We start from the raw sequence: 24,857 nt of genomic DNA on the forward strand, positions 1-24,857 counted from the left end.
TGTGCAACAGCACCAGGCCTCACCAGCAGAAAGAGCCCCTTCTGCTCCACCAAGTCCCTGACCTCCCATGGTCCACAGTGGCCACAGATATCTTCGACTGGCATGGTAAACACTACCAAGTCCTTGTGGATTCATACTCTGGCTGGTTCGAAATTGACCTCCTCCCTGACATAACATCATCAATGGTGATCTCCAAACTGAAGAGGCACTTCTCAGTTCACGGCGCACCACACACCCTGTTCTCTGACAATGCCCGACAATATAGCAGTCAACATTTCAGGGATTTTGCCAAACAATGGGATTTTGTTCATGCCACCAGCAGCCCTGAATTCCCCCAGTCAAACGGGCTTGCTGAAAGAGCAGTCCGCAGTGCCAAACAGCTACTGGAGAAGTCCTACAGAGATGGGACCGACGCTTTTCTCAATCTCCTGAACCTCAGAAACATCCCCCGTGATCCGACGCTCGGCTCCCCTGCTGACCGTCTGATGTCACGACAGACTCGTGCAGCCATCCCTGTGTGCAACAAACTACTGGAACCGGCGCCGAGGGACACCCGCAGCATCAGCACCCGTCTCCTCGACAAAAGACTTCCAGTGGCCCACTGCACCCATTAGCAGAGGGACAAGTGGTCCGCATGCAGACCGCTAAGGGATACAACCGGCTTGGGACCGTGAGAGAGATCGCCAGAGAGCCACGCTCCTACGTCATCCAATCCAACGGAGGGACGTACAGGAGGAACCGCCGCCACATCCTTCCTGTCGCGGAGCCACCACCACCACAGCTCCACGCAGACGACCCAGACACCCACTTTGCCGGCCCCCCCATAACAGTCAGTCTCCCACCCACACCACCACAAACACCAGAGCCATTCGACATGCAGTCACAACACACATCCCCTCTCCGCCCGCCCCGCCCGATACCGATGGCACACCCACCCACTGGGGACCGTGATGCATACACAACGCGCTCTGGCCGCGTCTGCAAACCAAACCCCAAATACATGCAGTGAGACACACACACACACACACACACACGCACGCACACGCACACGCACGCACACGCACACCACACACACACACGCCGCATGCCCGCGTGCGAATGGACTGGCTTACGTAGCCCTACGGACAGAACTATTAAAAAAAAAAAAAAAAAAAAGGAATACAACAAATGTTTATTGATCTTTTGAATGTTCATGCTAAAATGCTAAGAAAGCTTCTAAGAAAGTCTGTGCATGCTATGTTGTGTTTGAACATTATTCATTGTTTCATTGAGAAGAGCAAGCTAAAGGAAAGGGATGTAGATCATTGGTAAATGATTATGTTTGTCCAAGTGAGGCCGCCGTAGCCCGGTGGGCGTATGAGGAACCGGCATGCATCTCATTCATTCAGTACAACGTTACCTGTTGACTACATGCACCTATCGTCTCGGTCTGTGAATAAACCAGCAAGTATTACCTACGTCTGATCCTTGACTCACGCAGTACACAGAATAGTTTTACAAGGAGAGCAAGTTTTCATTAATTGTGATTCTTGCCTCCTGTGTTTGGTTTGAGTTGAGTTCCCAGTTTTGAGTAAAAAAAGAAAAAGAACATCAGATTTAGATTAGCATCTTAGTTAGTGTTGTATTGGTTTATGTTGTAGTTATTGTCTCCGCCAGGCCGAAAGGCATGGCGAGAGAGTATGTTTTGCCCCCTGTCCGTCCGTGTGTGTGTGTGTGTGTGTGTGTGTGTGTGTCCGTCCTGTCTGTGTGTTAGCAGCTAATCTCTGGCACCGTTGGCCCGGTCGCTGCACAACTGTGCACACACACTCCCTGGATGCCAATTCAGAACCTCTGCCCCACATGTTATAGCGCCACCTGGAGGCCGATGTGTGCAAAACACATTTTTTTCCCATTACTCCTACAGCTTTCAATTAAATGTCATGCAAATCGGTACACAGTATCTCTATAGTCATGTGATCAACCCGGATCTGTTCAATTTCCCATATTCCATCCTCATTGGCTAAGGTTGGCTTCCAAAGTTTGCAGGATTGGTTAGTTTTGAACAAACTGCCTCAAATCATGAACGCAGCTTGCCATTTCCATAAAATTGCACACGCACATTCCCACTAGGCCGAGGAATAAATGCCACTTAAAACTTTTCAAATCAGCCTCATGGTGGCGCTATAACAGGCCAATTTGCATTTTTAACTATAACTGCACCGATCTGCGTGAAACTTTGCACGCATACTCCCTAGAGGCCAAGGAAAAACACCTGCACTGCATTTTTCACATCTGCTTTTTACAGCGCCACCAGGAGGCAGGCCGACTTATGTCAATAACATTTGGTCAGTTTTGAACAAAATGTCTCAAATCATGAAAGCAGCTTGCGATTTCCGTGAAAATGTGCACGCACATTCCCACTAGGCCGCGGAATAAATGGCACCCTTTTCACATTGGCCTATTATAGCGCCACCAGGAGGCCACAATAACCTACCTGATCTGGCGGAGACCTGTGCTCCGAGGAGCACTTTTTCTAGTTTGTAGTGTGTTTAAATGTCAGTCTCTGTCTACCCCCCTTTAGTGTGAGTAGTGGTCTGATCACCCACTACATAGAGTATGTTGGTATGTTCCTATAATGAGTCATTTTAGTAGGTCAGTCATAATGTGAGGTTGAGTTCTGTTCAGTCCCTTTATTTTGACCTCATTTTTGTGGGGCTCAGAATTATTGTTTGTAATATTTAAATAAGTCTCCCTGTGTGTCTTTCTCACCAACCATCTGGGTCCCTGACAGCTGACACATCTACTAACAACATCTGCTGACATCACTCCCCCAGAGTTGGTGCCAAAGTGCCCTTGAGCAAGACGATGAACACCTAATTGTTCCTGATGAGCAGGTTGGTGCCTTGCATGGTTTCCTCTGCTGTCTGTGTGTGAATGTGTGTGTGTATGAATGGGTGAATGTAATGTAATGATAAGTGCTTTGGATAAAGGCACTATAGAACCCCTCCCCCCCTCTTCTCCACAACAGTCCAGCTAGCAGTCATATAACTAAATAACAGCACAAAGGGTTAACATTGTGTTGAAGGTTTATCATCTTTTTATACTCCTGTACTTTACCTGTTGAACTGTTGACTTCATTTATTGTCTTATTGTGTCATTAACTCATTTAGTTTTCTGTCTGTATGGGTTTTACCATCACACTATAAAATCATAACCTTTGAAAGACGGGGTGAACCAATCACTGAGTAGTTAGGATGAGGACCATGTACTGTAGGCTCTACTGTCTGACAGTGAGTCCCTGGTTCAATTCCTGGGCCGGCTGGGTCATTTGCTGCATGTCACTATAGCTGTGGAAAGTAACCAAATACTGTTGTTTTTAGATACTTTTACTTTACTTGACTATTTCCATTTTTTGATAATTCATACTTCTACTCCACTACATCTCAGAGGAGAATGATATTCTTTTTTTACTCCACTACAATTACTTGAAAACTAGTTACTATTTACTTTGTAGATTTAGATTATAAAAATATACAATATAATTATGAGTAAACAGGTTGAAGTCAGTGAGGTGGAGCGGTTACTACGCTCTCTTCCTGATAGTTTGTTAGCAGGCCTAGATAACATGGATAGTAAATTGCTGAGGATGACTTTTGTTGGTATCATAGCATCTCCTGTCTGTCATTATTATTTATAGATGTTTGTTTGGATGTGGGCCTACAGTATGTCCAAAGATTTGGAAGGAGGCTAAGGTTATTCATTTACCTATAAGGATACCAAATCTGCTTTTAGTGAGGGGAACTTTCAGAGTTCCTTTACGGCTTTGCTTCCCAGAGAATATCTTGTTGTTAATGATCAAACACGTCCCACGTGGGTTATGAGTCAGTGTGTATAATTCAGTCTGCAGGACACGGACACACACGCACGTACACGCGCGCGCGCGCACGCACGTGCGTAAGTAAAGTATCATGGAAAAGTTGGTTCATGCACAAATTCAAGCTTATTTTGTATTTTGTATACCAACACCTCTGCTGCATTTACAGTAAATTAACTTTTATAAATAATCAAAGATTTTATTTAACACTGTAAAGTATTTTTGTCTTTTTGTTCATTGTTATTTGTATGTAATTGCAGCTATTTGTATTTGTTAGTTTTCAATATGTACTGACATTTAATCATTTTGTATTTGTAATTGTATGTTTTTATGTGGACCCAGGAAGACTAGCTGGTTGCTATGGCACCAGCTAATGGGGATCCTTAATACAATCAACAACAACAAAAATCTAAACATACATGAAGGCACATTTCAACTACAAAACAATTAGTTAAAACATTTTTTTTACAGCTGTACTGTACTGTATCACTCTTACAAACACTATAAAACAATCCACGTCAATGCCGTATCAACTTTTAAATGAGCCTATAAATTTATACAGTTTCTTATCTGATCTGATATGCACCACTCCATAGGTCACTGATCAAACACATTGTATTATGTTATAAATATGGACTCTAGGTTGACTGTTTCACTGTTACATTATAAACATAAAACATTTGAGTACATATTGATGGAGGAATGTAGATAGTACTCAAATGGTAAATATGAATTACTATTAATTGGAGTCCAGTTAAATATTTTTTTCTCAACACCATTAACATACGGCAGCCATTTAGAATTGCATTATTTAGTTTTTCTGTGAGGACTTGGCGGGCCGGATTGAGATGGTCAAAGGGCCGGGTCCGGCCCTCGGGCCGTATGTTGCCCATGTGTGCCTTAACGTCAGCTAGTCTTCCTGGGGTCCAAGACATTAACATACATTAACAAAAATATATAAAATATCACAGTGTATTAGAAAAAAATACTACAAACAGCAACAAAAAAATAACATTTAATAAAAGTCGAGTATTACATAAAAAGAGATACCAACAGGGATACAACAGATTTAAAAAGTAGCACTATCAATGTAAGAAAATATGTTATTGTATATTTTGAGTGTACAGTATATGATGTCAAAGTTTCCTTTTAAAACAGGCTTTTTCTCTGGTGTTACGAGTCTCACTTGGAAGACTATTCCAAAGTACAATTGACCATAAAACGCAGCTCTCTTCATGGAATTGGACTTTGGTAGAGAGTTAACGCACATTTGATATGGTTTACATACATGTGTTTACATGTAAAGGTAATGGCTATGCTATTGTTTTAATGTTTATGATATGGTTTACATGTGTTTACATAGAAAGGTAATGACTATGCTATTGTTTTAATGTTTATGCAAACAAACAGTGCAAAGTGCAGCTAAATGTATTTGAGGTTTTCAATATAAAAGTTGGTGAAATGGTTTCAGTATGTAATACTGTGTATCAGTACTTTATGAACATTTCACCACATGTTGGAGATTTATTAAGCTGTATGGGGGTCAGCAGTGGCTCAGGAGGTAGAGCGGCTGGTTGGGAATCAGGTTCCTGGTTCGATCCCCAGCTCCCCCTGGGTTAGTGTTGAAGTGTCCTTGAGCAACACACTGAACTATAGCAACTGCTCCTGATGAGCAGGTTGGTGTCTTACATGGTTTCCTCTCTGCTGAATGGGTGAATGTAATGTACATTGTAAAGAGCTTTTTGATACTGATGATAATTTGGGTCACTATAATCATGATATGTTCAATACCATTTAATCTCTAACAGACACTAAGTGTGAGTATTTAGATAAATAATTCTGTAGCTTAGGAAGATACTGCATGTAGTAAATGTGTGAAGTTTTATCATATAAATATAATAGAAATGTAGGAAATGCATTTAAAAACTAGAAAAGTGCTCCTCGGAGCACAGGTCTCCGCCAGGTCAGGTACGTTATTCTGGCCTCCTGGTGGCGCTATAATAGGCCAATGTGAAAAGGGTGCCAACCGTGCCATTTATTCTTGCATTGACACTGCATTCATGATTTGAGGCATTTTGTTCCAAAAATTTGTTTTGCTAAATTAGACCTGCTGGTGGCGCTAAAACAGGCCAATGTGATAAGGGTGGCATTTCTTCCTCGGCCTAGTGGGAATGTGCGTGTGAAATTTCACGGAAATCCCAAGCTGTGTGTATACTTTGAGGCTTTTTGTTCAAAACGGACCAATCCTGCAAACTTTGGAAGCCAACCTTAGGCAATGAGGATGGAATATGGGAAATCGGACAGATCCGTGTTGATCACATGACTATAGTGATACTGTGTACCGATTTGCATGACGTTTGGATAACATTTGTAGGAGTAATATAAAAGAAATGGGTTTTGCACAAATCGGCCTCCTGGTGGCGCTATAACAGGCCCATGTGAAAGATTTGGGGCAGAGGTTCTGAATTGGCATCCAGGGAGTGTGTGTGCACAGTTTCGGAGCGACCGGGCCAACGGTGCCGGAGATTAGCTGGTGACAGACGGACACACACACACACACACACGGACACACGGACGGACGGACAAGGGGTAAAACATACTCTCTCGCCATGCCTTCGGCCTGGCGGAGACAACAACATCTGGGGGACAGCTCTCATTTGATGATGTGTACATACATACAGTCTGATCAGATGTTGTTTATGTGTGTAGGAATCTAGTTTGACAACATCTCTCTGTGTTTCCCCGCCCTGCAGCTCAACACTTTATAACCAGGAGAATGAAAACATTGTATTAATCATAGATCAGCTTGTACCTGGTGCTGTGTGACTACAGATCATAGATCAGCTTGTACCTGGTGCTGTGTGACTACAGATCATAGATCAGCTTGTACCTGGTGCTGTGTGACTACAGATCATAGATCAGCTTGTACCTGGTGCTGTGTGACTACGGATCAACACATTCAACATTTACACTTCAAGGACCTTGGATTAATGACAGGTAAGGACCGTATACCAGAAAACCAAACATAAGAGTGATCAGTGGTGGAAAGTAACTAATTACATTTACTCAAGTACTGTACTTAAGTACAATTTTGAGGTATTTTTACTTTACTTGAGTATTTCCAATTTTCAATCATTTTACTTCTACTCCACTACACTCAGAGGCAAATATTGTACTTTTACTCCACTACAATTATTTGAAAACTTTTAGTAACCAGTTACTTTGTAGATTTGAATTATTATTACAAAACATACATTAACCACTTCAGCCCTATTAAAACGTGGCAGAAAACTGCCGATCTACAAGCTCACAATGCGACGCGTTTTCAAAATATTTTAAAACATTTTATACATACGATACCTTGTGAAACGGGACATTCTGCATAATGAGTACTTTTACTTTTGGTACTCTAAGTATATTTTGACGCCAATGCTTTTGTACTTTTACTCAAGTCAATTTTAATTACCGAACTTGTACTTGTAACAGAGTATTTCTACATTGCAGTATTGATACGTTTACTTAAGTAAAAAATAAAAGTGATGGTGTTACATTTTATAATAGAATTGTACCGTATGACTGTATTATACTTTTATAAGACGATGCTGATGAAATCTTTAAAAATGTCTTCATTAAATATAAATACATTCTATTGGAAACACTTTGTGAAGACTAATAATATAGCATCTCTGTCGGGTTGAAACCTCATATGTTACTTTTCAGGATTCAAATTCAAAAATATCAAAAATAGCAGATCTACAAGCTCAAAACATGTTGCTTCGCGGCGCGTTTCAAGCTCAGGTATAGATCTGATACTTTTGTGTGACTCTGTAGTCTGATGAAGTAGGACATTCATTTACAAAAAAATATGTAGATAAGAGGTTTCTGCCTGACAGCAACGATATTGTATATCAGTGATTGTTATGGATCAGAACAGACCTTAGAGGTGACGACACATGACAGAAAACATGATCCATCCACATCAATAACTACTAGAAAAGAACAATAATTCAGAGAATGTGTGAGTGTACCTGCAGCTCTAAGTCTCTATTTCTTTTATTTTGAAAAAATGTGTGGAACTGTTTAACTGCCTAAAGCTTTTATTCGAAAACTGTTAGACAATGAGTAGTATGTTACCTTATATTCCTTTATTTATGACTATTACGTGTCTGTCATGGTGGATTAAATTAAACCCCAATAATCAAAACTGCTTAAAACAAAATAATTATTTTACAACATTAGAAGGGTCAGAGGAGTGAGTTTGAGGGAGAGGAGAGAACGCTGTGACGCTGTCATAAATCATTTGAAAACGCAGCTGATTGGCTAAAATCCTAGTGATTGATTTGTTGACCAGCAAATAACAGCTCGTCTTACTTGGACACCAGGTCTACATGGACAGAGCCCATTGGCTCTCTGACTAAGGAGTGTTTGTTATACTTTCTCGGGTTTAGAGCAACCAGAGCCATATAAGAGAGTTACGTCACTAGTATAGACTCCCATCGTAAGAATGGAATGCGGAAATGCTCTGTCTATCTTAATGAGGAAGTTCCAATGTTTGGAACTACAGCCCATAGCAACCCGCTTTGCGGCGAGATCAAAGTGTGACTTGACTCTTGACGGCTCTGACTGAGAGCAACCAATACTGCTCTCAAAATGACAGATGAGCTCATTTTGTAGCCCACTCTCAAAGGAAATGGTTGCAAGTAACTGACGTTACATGAAATGGACACATAGATATGAAAATAAATAAATAAATCTTTAAAATACTGATAACCTGTCTAATAACTTGAATACTATTGACCCAAACCATTTGAAGAGAGGTTGAATGGGCTGAACTTTCTTAACACTTCAATCCAATCCACTTTATTTATAGCACATTTTACAACTTTTTCAGGGTTTCTAAAGTGCTGTACAGAAAATCTAAAACCTAATACCAAAATCTAAAATAATTAAACTTGGGTGTCTAAGCAGTCAATATGACAGAATATGAGATTTTAAAGTGGAATATCTTTCTCATGAAGCTCTCAGAAGGTTCCCCTTCTCATACCATTCCTGACGTTATTTTACGGCTAATTTGACCGCTCTCACCCTTTCTCCCCCAGCCAGAGAGCTCTTCACACCTCCAGACCACCTGGAGACCGTCATTGTTCAAGGTAATGGGTTCATTTGCATTTCAGTGTCAGCTAGGAACCTGGCATATTTGCCATATTTGATCACCAACATGTTACTAATTATAGAGAATGTGAAATTATTGTAATCGGTTGTTTATTCCCTGAGCAATGGATGGATTCAATGTATAGTGTGTGGTTCGAACGTCTCGCTCTCGCTCTCTCTCTCTCTCACACACACACACACACACACACACACACACACACACACACACACACACACACACACACACACACGACAGGCAGTGTTGCCATGTCTGCTTATTATATGCGACTTTGGGCTTGTTTTCCATGAAGTCTTATTATGAAGACGCGTTGTGAGCTTGTAGATCGGCTATTTTCAATATATATATATGTATATAAGGTGTACCAACGTCGCGTCACCAAAAGTTCGCCACGCCCCCTTTTCGACGCTACAGCCCTTGAGGGGTCAGACTGTACATAGAGACGGGTTTAAGACTAGAGAGTGACGGTGGTTTGTGTTTGTAAACATTAACTTCTTTGCCGACTACATAGTGATCAGTGCACACTGTACATGTGTGGCTGGTCTATGAGAAAGCTGTTCACATGTCGCAGCTCTCCTCTTGAAGATTGAATACAGTGTGAGGCTAACAATGTATTCAAGAGAAGAGACTAGTATGGCTTGGATCTCAGCTGTACGACACAAATAATTAACGTTCAACAACCTGCCCAAGTACAGCCGTGTTTGTTCACGTCATTTTCTCAAAGGTACATTTTTTACCAAAAACATGAAACTGTTATTTTGTCTCTGCTAACTAAAAGTAACTAGGTAATGTACCTAGACTAATAGCCTAGGGCGGTCCAGAGTGTAGTGACTTTTTTCTCTCTCTAACGCTCTGACAGGCGCACTGCTACTACCGTGTGAGGTCTCCAACTTTAATAAAAAATAAACAAAACTATTGTTGTTGAAAGTTTCGGTGAGTAGCAAAATAGCTTTGTTTATTTTTATTAAAGTTGGAGACCTCGCACGGTAGTGGAATGTTCGGTCTATGAGCAGAGCAGCGCGCCTGTCAGTGCGTTAGAGAGGAAAAAAAGTCACTAACACTCTGGACAAGTTACATTACCGAGGTACTTTCAGTTAGCAGAGACAAAATAGCAGTTTCATATTTTTGTTAAAAAGAAATACCTTTAAGCGTCGTACAGCTGAGATCCAAGCCATACTATTCACCTGTTTCCTAGGCTTTCCACTTCCTGTGTGTTTTCCACTTTCTGTCGATTTGATCCAATGAAATCCAATGAAACTGGTCAGATGACTAATGATATCCAATGAAATTCGACAGGAAGTGGAAAACACACAGCCTAGGAAACAGGTGAATATCTATTTGAGCTCTGTGATGTTGCCTCCATGCTGGAAAGCTGACAAATTGTACTGCTTTATCTACCACATTACCTCAACCCGACCTGCTATGGCACTTATGAACTGAGCAAGTCCTCACCATTGTGACTGTGAGTTTTGAAAAAAACACGGTCAGGTCTGTTTACAAGCTGTTTATGTACCCTCGGACCCCAACCCTCCGGCCCCAACAATGGCCGCCGCGATCAAGTCACACATGTTGACGCCCCCTTTAGGATTTTTTGGTACACCCTATAGGTCATATGGCTAGTTGCTTGTTTTGGGCTATGCTTCATAGACATGGCTGCTTATTGCTCTCGCAATCTGGCAACACTGACGACAGGCAGTAGAGTAGAATGTACAATGGCATTTCCTTGGAGTGAGAATTCAGTGCCGTGAGTATGGGCTCAATTTAGTGCCAATACTATTTTGTACTTGTAAAAAGATTTTGTATTTGTAAACTAATTTTGCATTCGTAAAAAAAAGCTTTGTATTCGTAAAAAAAAGCTTTGTATTCGTAAAAATAATTTGTACTCGTAAAAAAAAGATTTGTATTTGTAAATAAAAGATTTGTATTCGTAAAAAAAAGTTTTGTATTTGTAAGCAAAAGATTTTTATTCCTAAGAAAAAAATGTGTCCATAAAAAAAAGATTTTAAACTTTTTTGCTATATATATATTTTTGGTGTGTTTATAACATGTGTTAAACATGTTTTAATTGTAGAATTATATTTACAATGAACATTGTGACCAGAAAAAAACAACAGTTTGCTCGCTCGAAGATCTGTTCTACGGATTGCAAAACTTTATTTTTGGCACTCTGCACTTCCGGGTCTGAGCCAATCACGTGAGGCCTTTCCCACTACCCAATCATAAAGCTCCATAGGTCTCCATGGCAACATGGCAAACGGGGTTGCCATGTTGCAACCCCAAGAGTTTTAGCTGCAACATAATTCCATTGCTCAGGAAATAAACAACGGATTACAATAATATAACATTCCCTATAATCAGTAACATGTAGGTGATACCTATGTCTATCAAATATGGTTTTATTGAAAGGTAATCAAAGGCTAGATCGAGTTTAGAAAGCAAACATCGGGTAGGTAACGTCCGGGGGCCTCAGTGCGGCTGCAGAGTTTGATTGAGTGTGAGACTAGGACACTCATTATCCCACATGCCATATGTCAAAATGACCGGCTTCACCGGGAATCGTGCGCGTGTATTTTGCTAAGAGATTGGTTACATAGTTTAATTGATATTAATGTATTAGTGCATTAAATTTCCCCATCCACTTTAATGGGAAAATAAAAAAACTCGATTTCAAGTATTTTTTTTTCAGAAACCGTAAGGGCTAGAGTTAAAAGACTTGGAGGGGAGGTTCATAATTTAGCCCGAAATTATATTTAAAAAAAAGTACACCAGTCGGCCTCATGGTGGCGCTATAAAAGCCCCCTTTACGTTTTGGCCTATAACTCTTGAACCGTAGGTCGTAAAATAAAAAGTCCATACGGTTCTTCCATAAATGGCTTCCAAAATTAGCGGGAGGGGCCTGTTTTACAAAAAAGGCCAAAACTCACGAACGAAACGTCCGGTCAATCCCAAATTTGAATCACATGTCAAGGGTAGTTTACTCAACGAATCACTAAAATCATTTCCACTTTGATGCACAAAATGTAACCGTTTGATGCCAAAACATGATTCTTTTTGGACCAATCCACTCCATTTAAGCTACATATGATCTCTGATGACATGTGACAATGTAATTGGCTTGAACAATTAGTGGGAGGGGCCTACAAAAAATGTAAAAGCCTGTGACTTAATTTGGACTAATACATATTTTTTATTTTAGAATTCTAAAACTTATTATTTAATTGATATTTATTGTTAATTAAATCTATCAAAAGATTGTTTAAGAGATATTTGACAGTTCCTGGGAGGATTCTACCTGGCTTTTGTTGTGTATTATAATAATAACAATGATAATTGTTATTATAATAATAATAATGATAATGGAGTGGATTGGTCCAAAAAGAATAATGTTTTGGCATCAAACGGTTAAATTTTTTTCATTTGTGGTGCCCCCTATGGATCAAAGTGGAAATGCTTTTAGGGATTCGTTGAGTAAACTACCCTTGACATGTGATTCAAATTTGGGATTGACCGGACGTTTCGTTCGTGAGTTTTGGCCTTTTTTGTAAAACAGGCCCCTCCCGCTAATTTTGGAAGCCATTTATGGAAGAACCGTATGGACTATCAAAATTCCGAGATCATGTGTACCAATTTTTGTGAAATTTGGACAAAATATGTGGGAGGAGGAGCTAAAAGTGTGTTTTGAAGAAAATTCAAAATGGCGGAAAATCTATCCTGACGCAAATGGGCGTGGCCTATATGGGGAGTTGCGTCATTACCCAAGGAATCTAGGGGAAAAAAGATTTTTATTTTACGACCTACGGTTCAAGAGTTATAGGCCAAAACGTAAAGGGGGCTTTTATAGCGCCACCATGAGGCCGACTGGTGTACTTTTTTTTAAATATAATTTCGGGCTAATTTATGAACCTCCCCTCCAAGTCTTTTAACTCTAGCCCTTACGGTTTCTGAGAAAAAAAATACTTGAAATCGAGTTTTTTTATTTTCCCATTAAAGTGGATGGGGAAATTTAATGCACTAATAAATTAATATCAATTAAACTATGTAACCAATCTCTTAGCAAAATACACGCGCACGATTCCCGGTGAAGCCGGTCATTTTGACATATGGCATGTGGGATAATGAGTGTCCTAGTCTCACACTCAATCAAACTCTGCAGCCGCACTGAGGCCCCCGGACGTTACCTACCCGATGTTTGCTTTCTTAACTCGATCTAGCCTTTGATTACCTTTCAATAAAACCATATTTGATAGACATAGGTATCACCTACATGTTACTGATTATAGGGAATGTTATATTATTGTAATCCGTTGTTTATTTCCTGAGTAATGGAATTATGTTGCAGCTAAAACTCTTGGGGTTGCAACATGGCAACCCCGTTTGCCATGTTGCCATGGAGACCTATGGAGCTTTATGATTGGGTAGTGGGAAAGGCCTCACGTGATTGGCTCAGACCCGGAAGTGCAGAGTGCCAAAAATAAAGTTTTGCAATCCGTAGAACAGATCTTCGAGCGAGCAAACTGTTGTTTTTTTCTGGTCACAATGTTCATTGTAAATATAATTCTACAATTACAACATGTTTAACACATGTTACAAACACACCAAAAATATATATATAGCAAAAAAGTTTAAAATCTTTTTTTACGGACACATTTTTTTCTTAGGAATAAAAATCTTTTGCTTACAAATAGAAAACTTTTTTTTACGAATACAAATCTTTTATTTACAAATACAAATCTTTTTTTTACGAGTACAAATTATTTTTACGAATACAAAGCTTTTTTTTACGAATGCAAAATCTGTTTACAAATACAAAATATTTTTACAAGTACAAAATAATATTGAGCCCATACGTGGGCACACAAAACAAAGGAATGGGCTAAAATGCCACAGGAATGCTGCCAGAAGCTGGCTCCTGGCTATGCGTCACATTTGCAGCAGGTCATAATAGCTAAAGGATGACCTACAAAGTATTACAGACAGTTGTCATGAAGGGTTTGAATAATTATGACACTGCAATAGTCATTAAAATTGGCACTTTATGTGGAATTAGGAGACACCGCTCATCATTAGTTGTGTTGAGTTATTTAAATTGTTCTTGATTTTATGATACAGTTTTGAATGCATTTTGTCAATAACTAGGGGCCAATTGCACCACCTCATTCTTCAAACTTCAAACTTAGTCTAGTTATTGCCTTAAATGACTTTTAAAAAGCCATTTAGACCGGGAAAGTATCTGTGTCATTTTTTGATTTCTTTGGCTATTCAAAAATAGCAGATCTACAAGCTCATAGCTCTGAGCTTGTAGATCTGCTATTTTTTTTTAAATGTGTGACAATTTGTGCAAATCTTTAAAAAAAATAAAGCGAACATTTGTAAAATATTTTTGTTCCAGGCCCCCCCCCCAGAAGCAAAGATTTGAGTTACAAATGTTTGCTTTAAAATATATATATTCAAAGATTTGCACACATTTTCACGATTTTTCAAAAATAGCAGATCTACAAGCTCATATCGCGGCACTCAGTGCCACGATATGATTTTGTATATCTGCTATTTTTGAATAGCCAAAGAAATCTAAAATGACAGAGATTGAAGGGGTTAAGCTATAACTAGGCTAAGTATGAACTTAGTGTGAGATGGTGCAACTGGATCCATGTTTGTAGGGTTTGAATAATTTGAAGCACAAATGTACACATGACAGCAACAATGTTATATACATAAAATAAGATGTATGGAGGAATTATAATGACTATTCTGTAGTTGTACTTCATTATCAACTGCAGCAACAAAACGTTGTGATGTCATCAGGTTTGTGTGTGTGTGTGTGTGTGTGTGTGTGTGTGTGTGTGTGTGTGTGTGTGTGTGTGTGTGTGTGTGTGTGTGTGTGTGTGTGTGTGTGTGTGTGTGTGTGTGTGTGTGTGTGTGTGTGTACTTTGATCCACACACATGAATGATTGACACTTTCCTCTTGATTGACAGGAATCACTTGTCAGTGCATGTTGACACTGGAGGAGTGAAGTTTACAGTCTGGACTAATTTCTTCAACACTTTAATAAGGTAAACACTCTGAGTGACACAACGCTTACTAATCTGTCAACATATCATTACTAATGTCATTAAATGAAGTTACAGAAGTGTTTTTATAGGTAAACACATCAGATTATAGTAAATGATGGATGTACAGTTTACTGTACTGTACAGTCATCCAGTTATGAACTGTTCTCTCTGCTAGTGTGTCAAACTGTACTGGAGCATAATACTCACCATCACTTTATGTCTCCACAACATTGGACTAATGACATCAAATAATATAAACTATAACAGCTCTCAATCCAGTGACTGACAGAGGAATGTTAATATTGCCAATTTGTACAATTTGTGTTATTTATTGGTGACTCTATTAATGTAGAGTGTTGTGTTTTTACTCTATTGTTACCTCAGCTGCCCATTATTGTTTAAATAAAGGTAATGATGATACTGTAGGTGGTTTACATTAATGTCATGTTAATTTAGGGTGTTTCCAGTTGGCTACAATGTTTTCCAAATGGAGGAAACGAAAGCAGAGTGGGCTTCAGACCAGCAGCTCATCAGCAGGTAAAACATTATGATAGAATTATGAAGCATGTGATTCATTTAATGTCAAGTAGGACTATTTTCATAGAAGCATTTTTTATTCAATCATGGAGATCTGGTGTGTGTGTGTGTGTGTGTGTGTGTGTGTGTGTGTGTGTGTGTGTGTGTGTGTGTGTGTGTGTGTGTGTGTGTGTGTGTGTGTGTGTGTGTGTGTGTGTGTGTGTGTGTGTGTGTGTGTGTGTGTGTGTGTGTGTGTGTGTGGGTGGGTGTGGTGGGGTAGCTTAGAGTTCCCTAGGGGTTTCCAAAGATCACAGGGGGGCGTGAGGTCCAAAATGTTGCACATGAATGTTACTCTTCCAGTTGAGTGCCAATCCGTTTTAAGACATTTTAAAATATCCAATCAGAGCTCTAGTAGCTCCAGGGTTGCCACATTGGACACAGGTCAGGTCCATAAAGGTCCTACACACTAAACATTGTTATCCAGAGCAGAGCAGACTATTACAGACTTATAAGAGGAATGGTGTCAGGAGATCAGTCTGTTAAAAGGTGTGTAAAAGTTGCTGTTGTAACTCTCTCCACACACATAGACAGTAGCTATTAGTATGATGTTAAACATATGGCTTGACGTTCACTTTTCAACAACAAACACATGAACATGTGACACAATACACACATGCTTCAATCATTAGAGAAATCAGCAGGGGGCTTACAGGACATACTGTAGGCACAAGGTCAGTGGTGGAAAGTAACTAAGTACATTTACTCAAGTACTGTACTTAAGTAAAAGTTTGAGGTATTTCTACTTTTCTGGAGTATTTCCAATTTACTACTCCACTACATCTCAGAGGCAAAAATTGTACTTTTACTCCACTACAATTATTTGAAAACTTTAGTTACTTTGTAGATTTGAATTATTATTACAAAACATACATTAACCACTTCAACCCTATATACATTTTGGCCGTTTGAAAATAACAGATCTACAAGCTCACAACGCGTCTCAATGCAATGCATTTTGAGCTTGTAGATCTGCTATTGTCAAAAGATTTTTAAGATGGGTAGGAAAACTTGAAATGGGACATTCTGCATAATGAGTACTTTCTACTTTTGGTACTTTAAGTACATTTTGATGCCAATACTTTTGTACTTTTACTCAAGTAAATGTTGAATTCCGGACTTTTACTTGTAACAGAGTATTTCTACGTTGCAGCATTGATACTTTTACTTGTAAAAAATGTGAGTACTTTTCCCACCACTGCACAAGGTTATACCTGAACTAAACTCCATTCAGACTATTTGGGTCAGATTTAATGTTAAAAGGATAAACAGTGTGTGCCTGCAGCGTTGTACGTACAACAGCCATCATGTGATTCTGCTTCCAATGAGCAATATATTCCCAATAGTGATAATGATCCAATAGGCTACTCACCACATTGTCCCTCTGTGAAGTAATACGACTTTATGATCATCATTTTCAAGTGATAACATAGTCAATATATCCTGGAGGTTGTCCATGGTTTAGTTGGACTTCTCCTTAGACAAAAGCAGGACAAAGCAATTATGATATATTGGTACAGTAGGTCAAATAACGCTTAGTGTTCATTTATATTTGCTTTCAGAGAAGATCGGACAGCTGACACACACATCCGTCCGTCCGTCCGTCCGTCCGTCTATTTTGCAGATTTAGATTATTGCAATTTAAAATATTATTACAAAACATACATTAACAGGCAATGCAATTTTATTTGTGAAGCACATTTCAACAAGACAAGCTTTACAACATCAAGACACAGCTAAATAAACACATTATGAAAGCACTTTTGAATATCAAATAAAAAATATGTCAAAATGAAAATGAAATGGAGAGTAAAAATACAATGCAGAATTATTTAAAAAAAACTCAATAAAAGACACTTGAGCCCTATTTAATACTTCAGCGATCTTCAGCGATCTACAAGCTCACAACGCGTCTTTTAATATAGCCTACTGTAGGCCTGTGGTCTTCAATGTTTTTCAAACCAAGCAGGGACCCACTACATATTGTATGAAATTATGTTGCATCTTAAACTTTTTCATTGACTTCATAGACTTGTTTGACGTTGTGTTGGATTCATGTTAATGTGTATTTTAAGACAGTTAAACCTCTTAAACCCTCAATACTTGGTCTGCTGTTTTCCCTCTACACCACCAACCATCTTTGCCGAAGATAGCCGATCTACAAGCTCACAACGCCCTGTGAGCTTGTAGATCTGCTATTTTCAGCATACAGTATGTTCCCCTCAGAATAGGAATGCTAAAGTTCAAGTGGTTAAGGTAAAACAAAAGAAGATCCTATCACAGGGGCAGGGGTCTTCAACAGTGGGTCTGGGACCCCTAGGGGGTCCTCAGAGTTACTACAGGGGGGCCGCCTAATCTTCTTTTACATTAACCACTTGAACCCTAGCATCCCTTTTCTGAGGGGAACATTAGCCAAAAATAGCAGATCTACAAGCTTGTTGTGAGCTTTTAGATCATCTATTTTCTACGAAGAGGTTTGGTGTAGAGGGAAAAAAGGAGCAGATCAAGTACCAGTTTTCCAAGTATTGAGGGTTTAAGTGGTTAACTGTCTGAACATACATATTAACATGAATCCAACACAACACTACACTTTGACAGTGTTGTCAACTAAGTCTATGAAGCTATCTATGAAATCTATGCAAAAGTTTCATCTGCAACACAATGTTATATAATATGTAGTGGGGGTCCATGCTTTTCTGTCTCTCAGCTAATGGGAAACATGTTGAAGACCCCTGATCTAAGGGTTCAACAGGGTCACAGGGCCCCCCACCTTTCAGACCTTTACAAGGGGTGTGTGTGTGTGTGTGTGTGTGTGTGTGTGTGTGTGTGTGTGTGTGTGTGTGTGTGTGTGTGTGTGTGTGTGTGTGTGTGTGTGTGTGTGTGTGTGTGTGTGTGTGTGTGTGTGTGTGTGTGTGTGTGTGTGTGTGTGTGTGTGTGTCAATAATAATAGTATTGTTTGACTGTTTCCATCCAGGGAAGAACAGTGACCCCTCAGACCTGAGAATTGTTCTGATCGGGGGAAGACATGGAGATGAACCCAGTGGGAAGAGTTCAGTAGGAAACATCATCCTGGGCAGAGATGTTTTTAAAGCAAACAGAAAAACATCTCAGAGTGTCATGAGACAAGAGAAAGTGTCAGGCAGACAGGTCACTGTGGTAGACACTCCAGGATGGGTGTCTTCTCATCCCCTAGATCTGACCCCAAAACTGACTCAGTTAGAAATACAACAGAGTGTGAATCTGTGTCCTCTAGGACCCCATGCCTTTGTCCTAGTGATCAGATTGGACAGCCCATATGTAGGAACATGGATGTCAGCAGAGGAGCATGTGAGATTTCTCCTCAGTGACAGAGTGTGGAAACACACTATTATAGTGTTCACTGTAGCTGATAGAAACAACATGAACACTGATCTCATTAGATCTGACTCTGACTTAAGATATCTCACTGAGAAATGTGAAGGTCGCTTCCATGTTCTTAACATTAGTGACAGAGGAGATAGAAGTCAGGTCACAGAGCTGCTGGAGAAGATAGATCAGATGGTGACTAGTAATGGTTGTCACTATGAGACAGAAGAACACGTCTCAGAGGAACTGAAGGAGAAGGAGAGAACTATCAGAAGCAGAGCAGAACAAAGGAGGACAGACGCTCAGAAACAAACAACTGGACTTCCAAAACACATTGGTATGTTTTGTTTACTTTGTTTAAGTGACAATTTGCTCATTTTTAACCTAAATGGCATTTTTCTGATGTGAGGAGATTGTATTGACAAAGAAACAAATTGTGTTCAGTTTTAATTTTATTTGCTGGTGAAATGTTATTGTTTAAGCCAGTGGTTTTCAACCAGTGGTCCGGGGACCACAAGTGGTCCAGTGGGGGGGGGTACCAGGGGGGTCCCCAGCAAAATTAGTTAAAATAGCATCACAATCATTTTAACCACTTAGCTTTGGCTATTCAAACATAGCAGATCTACAAGCTCATAGCGCGGCACCGAGTTCCGCGCTATGAGCATGTAGATCTGCTATTTTTGAAAAATCTTGAAAATGTGTGTCTTCGAATATGTCAATTTTTTAAAGCGAACATTTTGAACTCAAATCTTTGCCTCTGGGGGTCCCTGGCACAAAACATTTTCAGATGGGGGTCCGCGGCCAAGTGTATATCAAAGGGTTTGTGCCGTGCTGCGAGCTTTTACATCTGATATTTTTCAACTTTGAAAAATCTTGAACGTTTTTGACACATTCTTTAACACAAATCTTCTCTCCTGGGGGTCCCTGGCACAAAAAAAATCAGATGGGGGTCCGCAGCCAAATACATATCATTAGGGGTCCTTGACATGAAAAAGTTTTAGAACTGCTGGTTTAGAAGACATTTGTAGAATCGGCCTCAGGTCTTAATGAGTTAAACATGCTAACACGGGTGTCCCTATAAAAAAAGGATTATAATCCCCAAAATAGTGAAAGTAGCTGATCTATAAGCTATAGATCTGCTATTTTCGCTAGTTGTCTTATGATGATGAAGTATATAGGGCTTAACCACATGAAGCCTAGCATCCCTATTCTGGGGAACTAGCTGATCTACAAGCTTGCACCGTGTTGTGAGGTCGTAGATCTGCTATTTTGTGCTAATATATTTAGTGTAGAGTGAAAACAGGAGGAACAAAGCTACAATGTTTTAAACATATCGTTGCTGTATGTCCAAAACCCTTCCTTTTTTATTATTATTTTTAAAACATTTATATAGAGTGAAAATAGCAGATCTACAATCTCACAACACGGTGCAACGTGACACGTTGTGAGCTTGTAGATCAGCTATTTCCACAGGATAGGGATGCTAGGTTTCATGTGATTAAGCCCTATGCTTCATCTTATGCCAAATAGTGAAAATAGCAGATCTACAAGCTAACAACGTGTTGTGTTAAGACGCGTTGTGAGCTTGTAGATCTGCTATTTTCACTATAATGTGGACTTTTAAAACTTTTTTTTAACTCATTGTCTGCCATGGATGAATTAATTCATCAAATTCTGCTATGGCCCAGCCTGCAAAGGATGAGTTTGGACGGGTTTTGAAAAAAAAGAAAATAAAATCACAGAACCAGAGATAACGCCATCCAAAGATGTGCTGCTCCATTCACTCCCTGGTTAACTTATTGCTTAAAAATGCTCTATCTCGGCTCCTGTGTACCTTTTTTTTACACTATATATTTTTGGCAAAACATGCTATTTTCAACTTGCCACAACTATGGAACGGATTACCACTATCGGATATTGTTTCCCCCCCCCATTCTACGAGACCCCTGTGTGTGTAATGAGGGGATCACCGTGCGGATAGCATTCACAGAAAATATTCCATGATATTTCAAAGGTTGATAAAATCGCTCGTTTTCACTGGCAGTAGCGTAACACTATTACACTATTACTCTGGCAGTTAAAGAGTAGGGACAATCGGGTTAGCATGTTTAAACAATAACATTTCACCTGCAAATAAAATTGTAGATCTGCTATTTTCACTGTTGTGTGACAGGACTTGTTTTCTCTGACAGGACTGACTGACCTCAGGATTGTGTTGTTGGGAAAGTCTAACTCTGGGAAGAGTTCAGCAGGAAACACCATTCTGACAGGAAGTGGTTTTAAAGTTAGGCAGGCAGGTCAGAGGTCAGTGCAGTGTGAGGTGAGACAGGGTAAAGTAGCAGGGAGACAGGTGACAGTGGTGGACTCACCAGGCTGGTCGTACAACAGTCCACTACAGGACACCTCAGAGATGGACAAACTGGAGATCCAGAACAGTGTGTGTCTCTGTCGTCCTGGACCACATGCTGCTCTTCTGACGGTTCCTCTTCATTTAGCATTCACCAAAGCACAGAGAGTAGCAGCAGAGGAACACATGACACTTCTGTCACAGAGTCTCTGGAGTCACTCTATGGTACTGTTCACCCATAGAGACAGTCTGGGAGACAGAAGCATTGAGCAGCACATTGAGGCTGAAGGAGAAGACCTCCGCTGGCTTGTTGACAAATGTGGGAACAGATACCATGTCTTCAACAACCAGAGGAGAGATGACACTCAGGTCACACAGCTGCTGCAGAAGATAGATGAGATGATGTCAGGAAACAGAGGTGGACACTGTGAAGCTGATGGAGATGTTTGTGAGAAGATGTCAGAGAGGAAGAGGAACATAGAGGAACATGTCCAGACACTGACCAGGAAACTGACCACTCTGAAAGCTAGCTCTAAAGGTGATCTGTCTGTCTGTCTGTTTGTCTGTCTGTCTGTCTGTCTGTCTGTCTGTCTGTCTGTCTGTCTGTCTGTCTGTCTGTCTGTCTGTCTGTCTGTCTGTCTGTCTGTCTGTCTCTTTCCAATCTGGCTGGTAAATTAGTATTGACAATAATGTGAATAATACATCACTTGTGGTGGTTGTGATGATGATGATGATGAAGGACATGATTTCTATAGCCCTGTAATATTGTTGTTGTCGGGTAGAAACCTTGTATCTCCATGTTTCACATTTTTATGTTTTTTTTGTAAATGAAAGCCTTATATGCTTCATCATACATCAGTTTTGCACAAAAGTAGTGCAAATATCAGATCTACAAGCTCACAACGCGTCACGATGCAACGCATTGTGAGCTTGTAGAGCGGCTATTTTCACTATTTTAAAATGTTTTAACTATTTTTTTTAAGTTAATTTAAAAAGTACGTTAGGTAAGTTATTTTAGTTATTTTAAAAAGTACAGTAAAGTTATTTTAGTTATTTTAAAAAGTACAGTAAAGTGCAAAAAGAGGCAATAAATAAAAAACTAAAATTCAAACTTAATGTAGATTAGAGGAACTGAGAGAAGAAGCATCATAACTGAACACCAGTAAAGCAGCTGCTCATTATTATTTATGTCAACTTTTTGTCAATTATATAGATTTACAGTTTGTATTCTCAATGTTAATTAATTAATGTTATTAATAATTCATATAACTCAATCTCTGAATCCAATCCTAAATATCAGTGTTAAGCAGCACAACGTGTCGCAACACGACGCATTGTGAGCTTGTAGATCAACTATTTTTGAACAAAGTAACTAGTAACTAAAGCTGTAAAATAATTATAGTGAAGTAAAAGTACAATATTTACCTCTGAGATGTAGTGGAGTAGAAGTATGAAGTATCAAAAAATGTTATACTCAGGTAAAGTAAAAGTAATTAAAAATTGTACTTACTGTAAGTACAGCACTTGAGTAAATGTACTTACTTACTTTACCCCAGGGGTCCTTGAGGGGTTTCCAGGGGGTCCACTACGAACTTCCATATTGTATACGTTGGTTAGCTCACAGCGTGTCACTTCGTGCTGTGAGCTTGTACATCTGCTATTTTTGAACATTTTAGAAAAGATTTGAATAATTTAGCAACGTGTGTGTGTGTGTGTGTGTGTGTGTGTGTGTGTGTGTGTGTGTGTGTGTGTGTGTGTGTGTGTGTGTGTGTGTGTGTGTGTGTGTGTGCGTGTGTGTGTGTGTGTGTGTGTGTGTGTGTGTGTGTGTGTGTGTGTGTGTGTGTGTGTGTGTGTGTGTGTGTGTCAGGAGAACATCAGAGTCTATCAGATGTTAGATTGATGCTGGTTGGTGGAGAGCAGGATGAGAGGAACTCAGCTGGAAATCTCATTCTGGTTGACGATGTGTTTACACTAACTCCATGCAAGGTGAGTAATATGATATGAATGTTATAATGAAAGAAGTAAACAGTGAAGAGATAAAATATAAATGTTTTCTGATGTTAATGTGAAAGTATCTGCTGTCATGAATGTTTAACCACTTCCACCCTGGTGTCTTAACCCTTTAAGACAGGGAAAGCATCATCTATGTTACTTTAGATTTCTTTGGCTGTTCAAAAATAGCAGATTTACAAGCTTGTAGCGCGGCACCGAGTGCTTCGCTACAAGCTTGTAGATCAGCATCGCGGAAATCTTTAAATATATATATATATATATTTTTAAAGCCAACATTTGTAACTCAAATCTTTGCATCTGGGGGGTCCCTGGAACAACATATTTTGAGATGGGGGTCCGCGGCCAAATACATATAATTTTTTATAATATAAACAGGCAGCGGTTCCGGTAGGAGACACAAAGAGTCTCCTTTGTGTCTCCTACCGGAACCGCTGCCTACCGGTCCGCTGGTCATCAAATTATTGTTTTAGGAATGAGACAAAAACTACAAAATATCCATGAATTCAAGTCTCCATGGAGTGACTAATCAACAGAAAGAAAGTAATTTTTTGGGGTGAACTATCCCTTTAAGACCAAGAAAAGTATTGTCATAATAATATAGTCACTGTACCAAACTAAAATAAAAGTACTCATTATGCAGAATGGACCATTTACAATCATATTACTGGATTATCATTAGTAACATATTAATGTATTCATAACTTTAATGTTATAATTAGTAATATATTAATGTATTCATCACTTTAATGTTATAATGTATTAATGTATTCATTGAGGACAGAATAGAATGAAGGTTTTGCATTTTATGACTAACATACATTAAACCTCATATTCCAGGAGTTTAAAACCCAGACTAAACTGACACAATGTGTCAGACAACAGAGTCTAGTTGCTGACAGAAATGTGAGTGTGGTGAACTGTCCAGACTGGTCGACTACACCTCCATCACAGAAGACCAAAGACGTTCTTCTACACGGTGTGACTCTGTGTTCTCCTGGACCCCACGCTGTCCTGGTGACTGTTCCTGTCAGGTCCAGTTTCTCTGAAGCTGACAGGAGATCAGTGGAGAAACACATGGAGCTGCTGGGGGACAGAGTCTGGAGAAACACTCTGGTTCTGTTCATGTGGGGATGGTGGCTGGGAGGGAGACGTGTTGAGGAGTACATAGAGTCTGAAGGAGAACCTCTGAGGTGGATCCTGGATAAATGTGCCTACAGGTACCATGTTCTAGATGGTACCAAGTTTGACATTTCAGAAGTAACAGAGCTGATGGAGAAAACAGAAGACATGGTGACGAGGAACAGAGGACACTTTGAACCTTCAGTCTCAAGAGAAGACAGCTCTGTCAGAGACACAGGACACTTCAAGGTGGGACATGAGACAAGACACATGACACTGTTAGAAAGACTGAAAAGAAAGAAAACATTTACTGCTGAAGAATGATAAAGATAAATTATTAATCCCTGTGGGGGAATTCAGATGTTGTAGCAGCAACAGCTGTAAGT

The 24,857-nt window shown here is 39.6% G+C and overlaps 1 protein-coding gene across 1 annotated transcript in view; it reads left to right on the forward strand.

The window, feature by feature from the left end:
• LOC308105203 (uncharacterized protein) overlaps positions 1 to 24,857 on the forward strand; it is a gene marked incomplete at its 3' end in the record, with an annotated part of 438,556 nt that overhangs the window by 48,824 nt on the left and 364,875 nt on the right. Inside the window, exons 14-15 of the mRNA XM_080455838.1 lie at positions 23,207 to 23,325; positions 24,190 to 24,720. Coding sequence (XP_080311964.1) covers positions 23,207 to 23,325; positions 24,190 to 24,720 — 650 coding nt within the window. The remainder of the gene's footprint in view (positions 1 to 23,206; positions 23,326 to 24,189; positions 24,721 to 24,857) is intronic.

The sequence above is a fragment of the Gymnoscopelus braueri genome, assembly GCF_963280865.1.
Source record: "Gymnoscopelus braueri genome assembly, chromosome: 17".
NCBI classification, from domain to species: Eukaryota; Metazoa; Chordata; class Actinopteri; order Myctophiformes; family Myctophidae; genus Gymnoscopelus; species Gymnoscopelus braueri.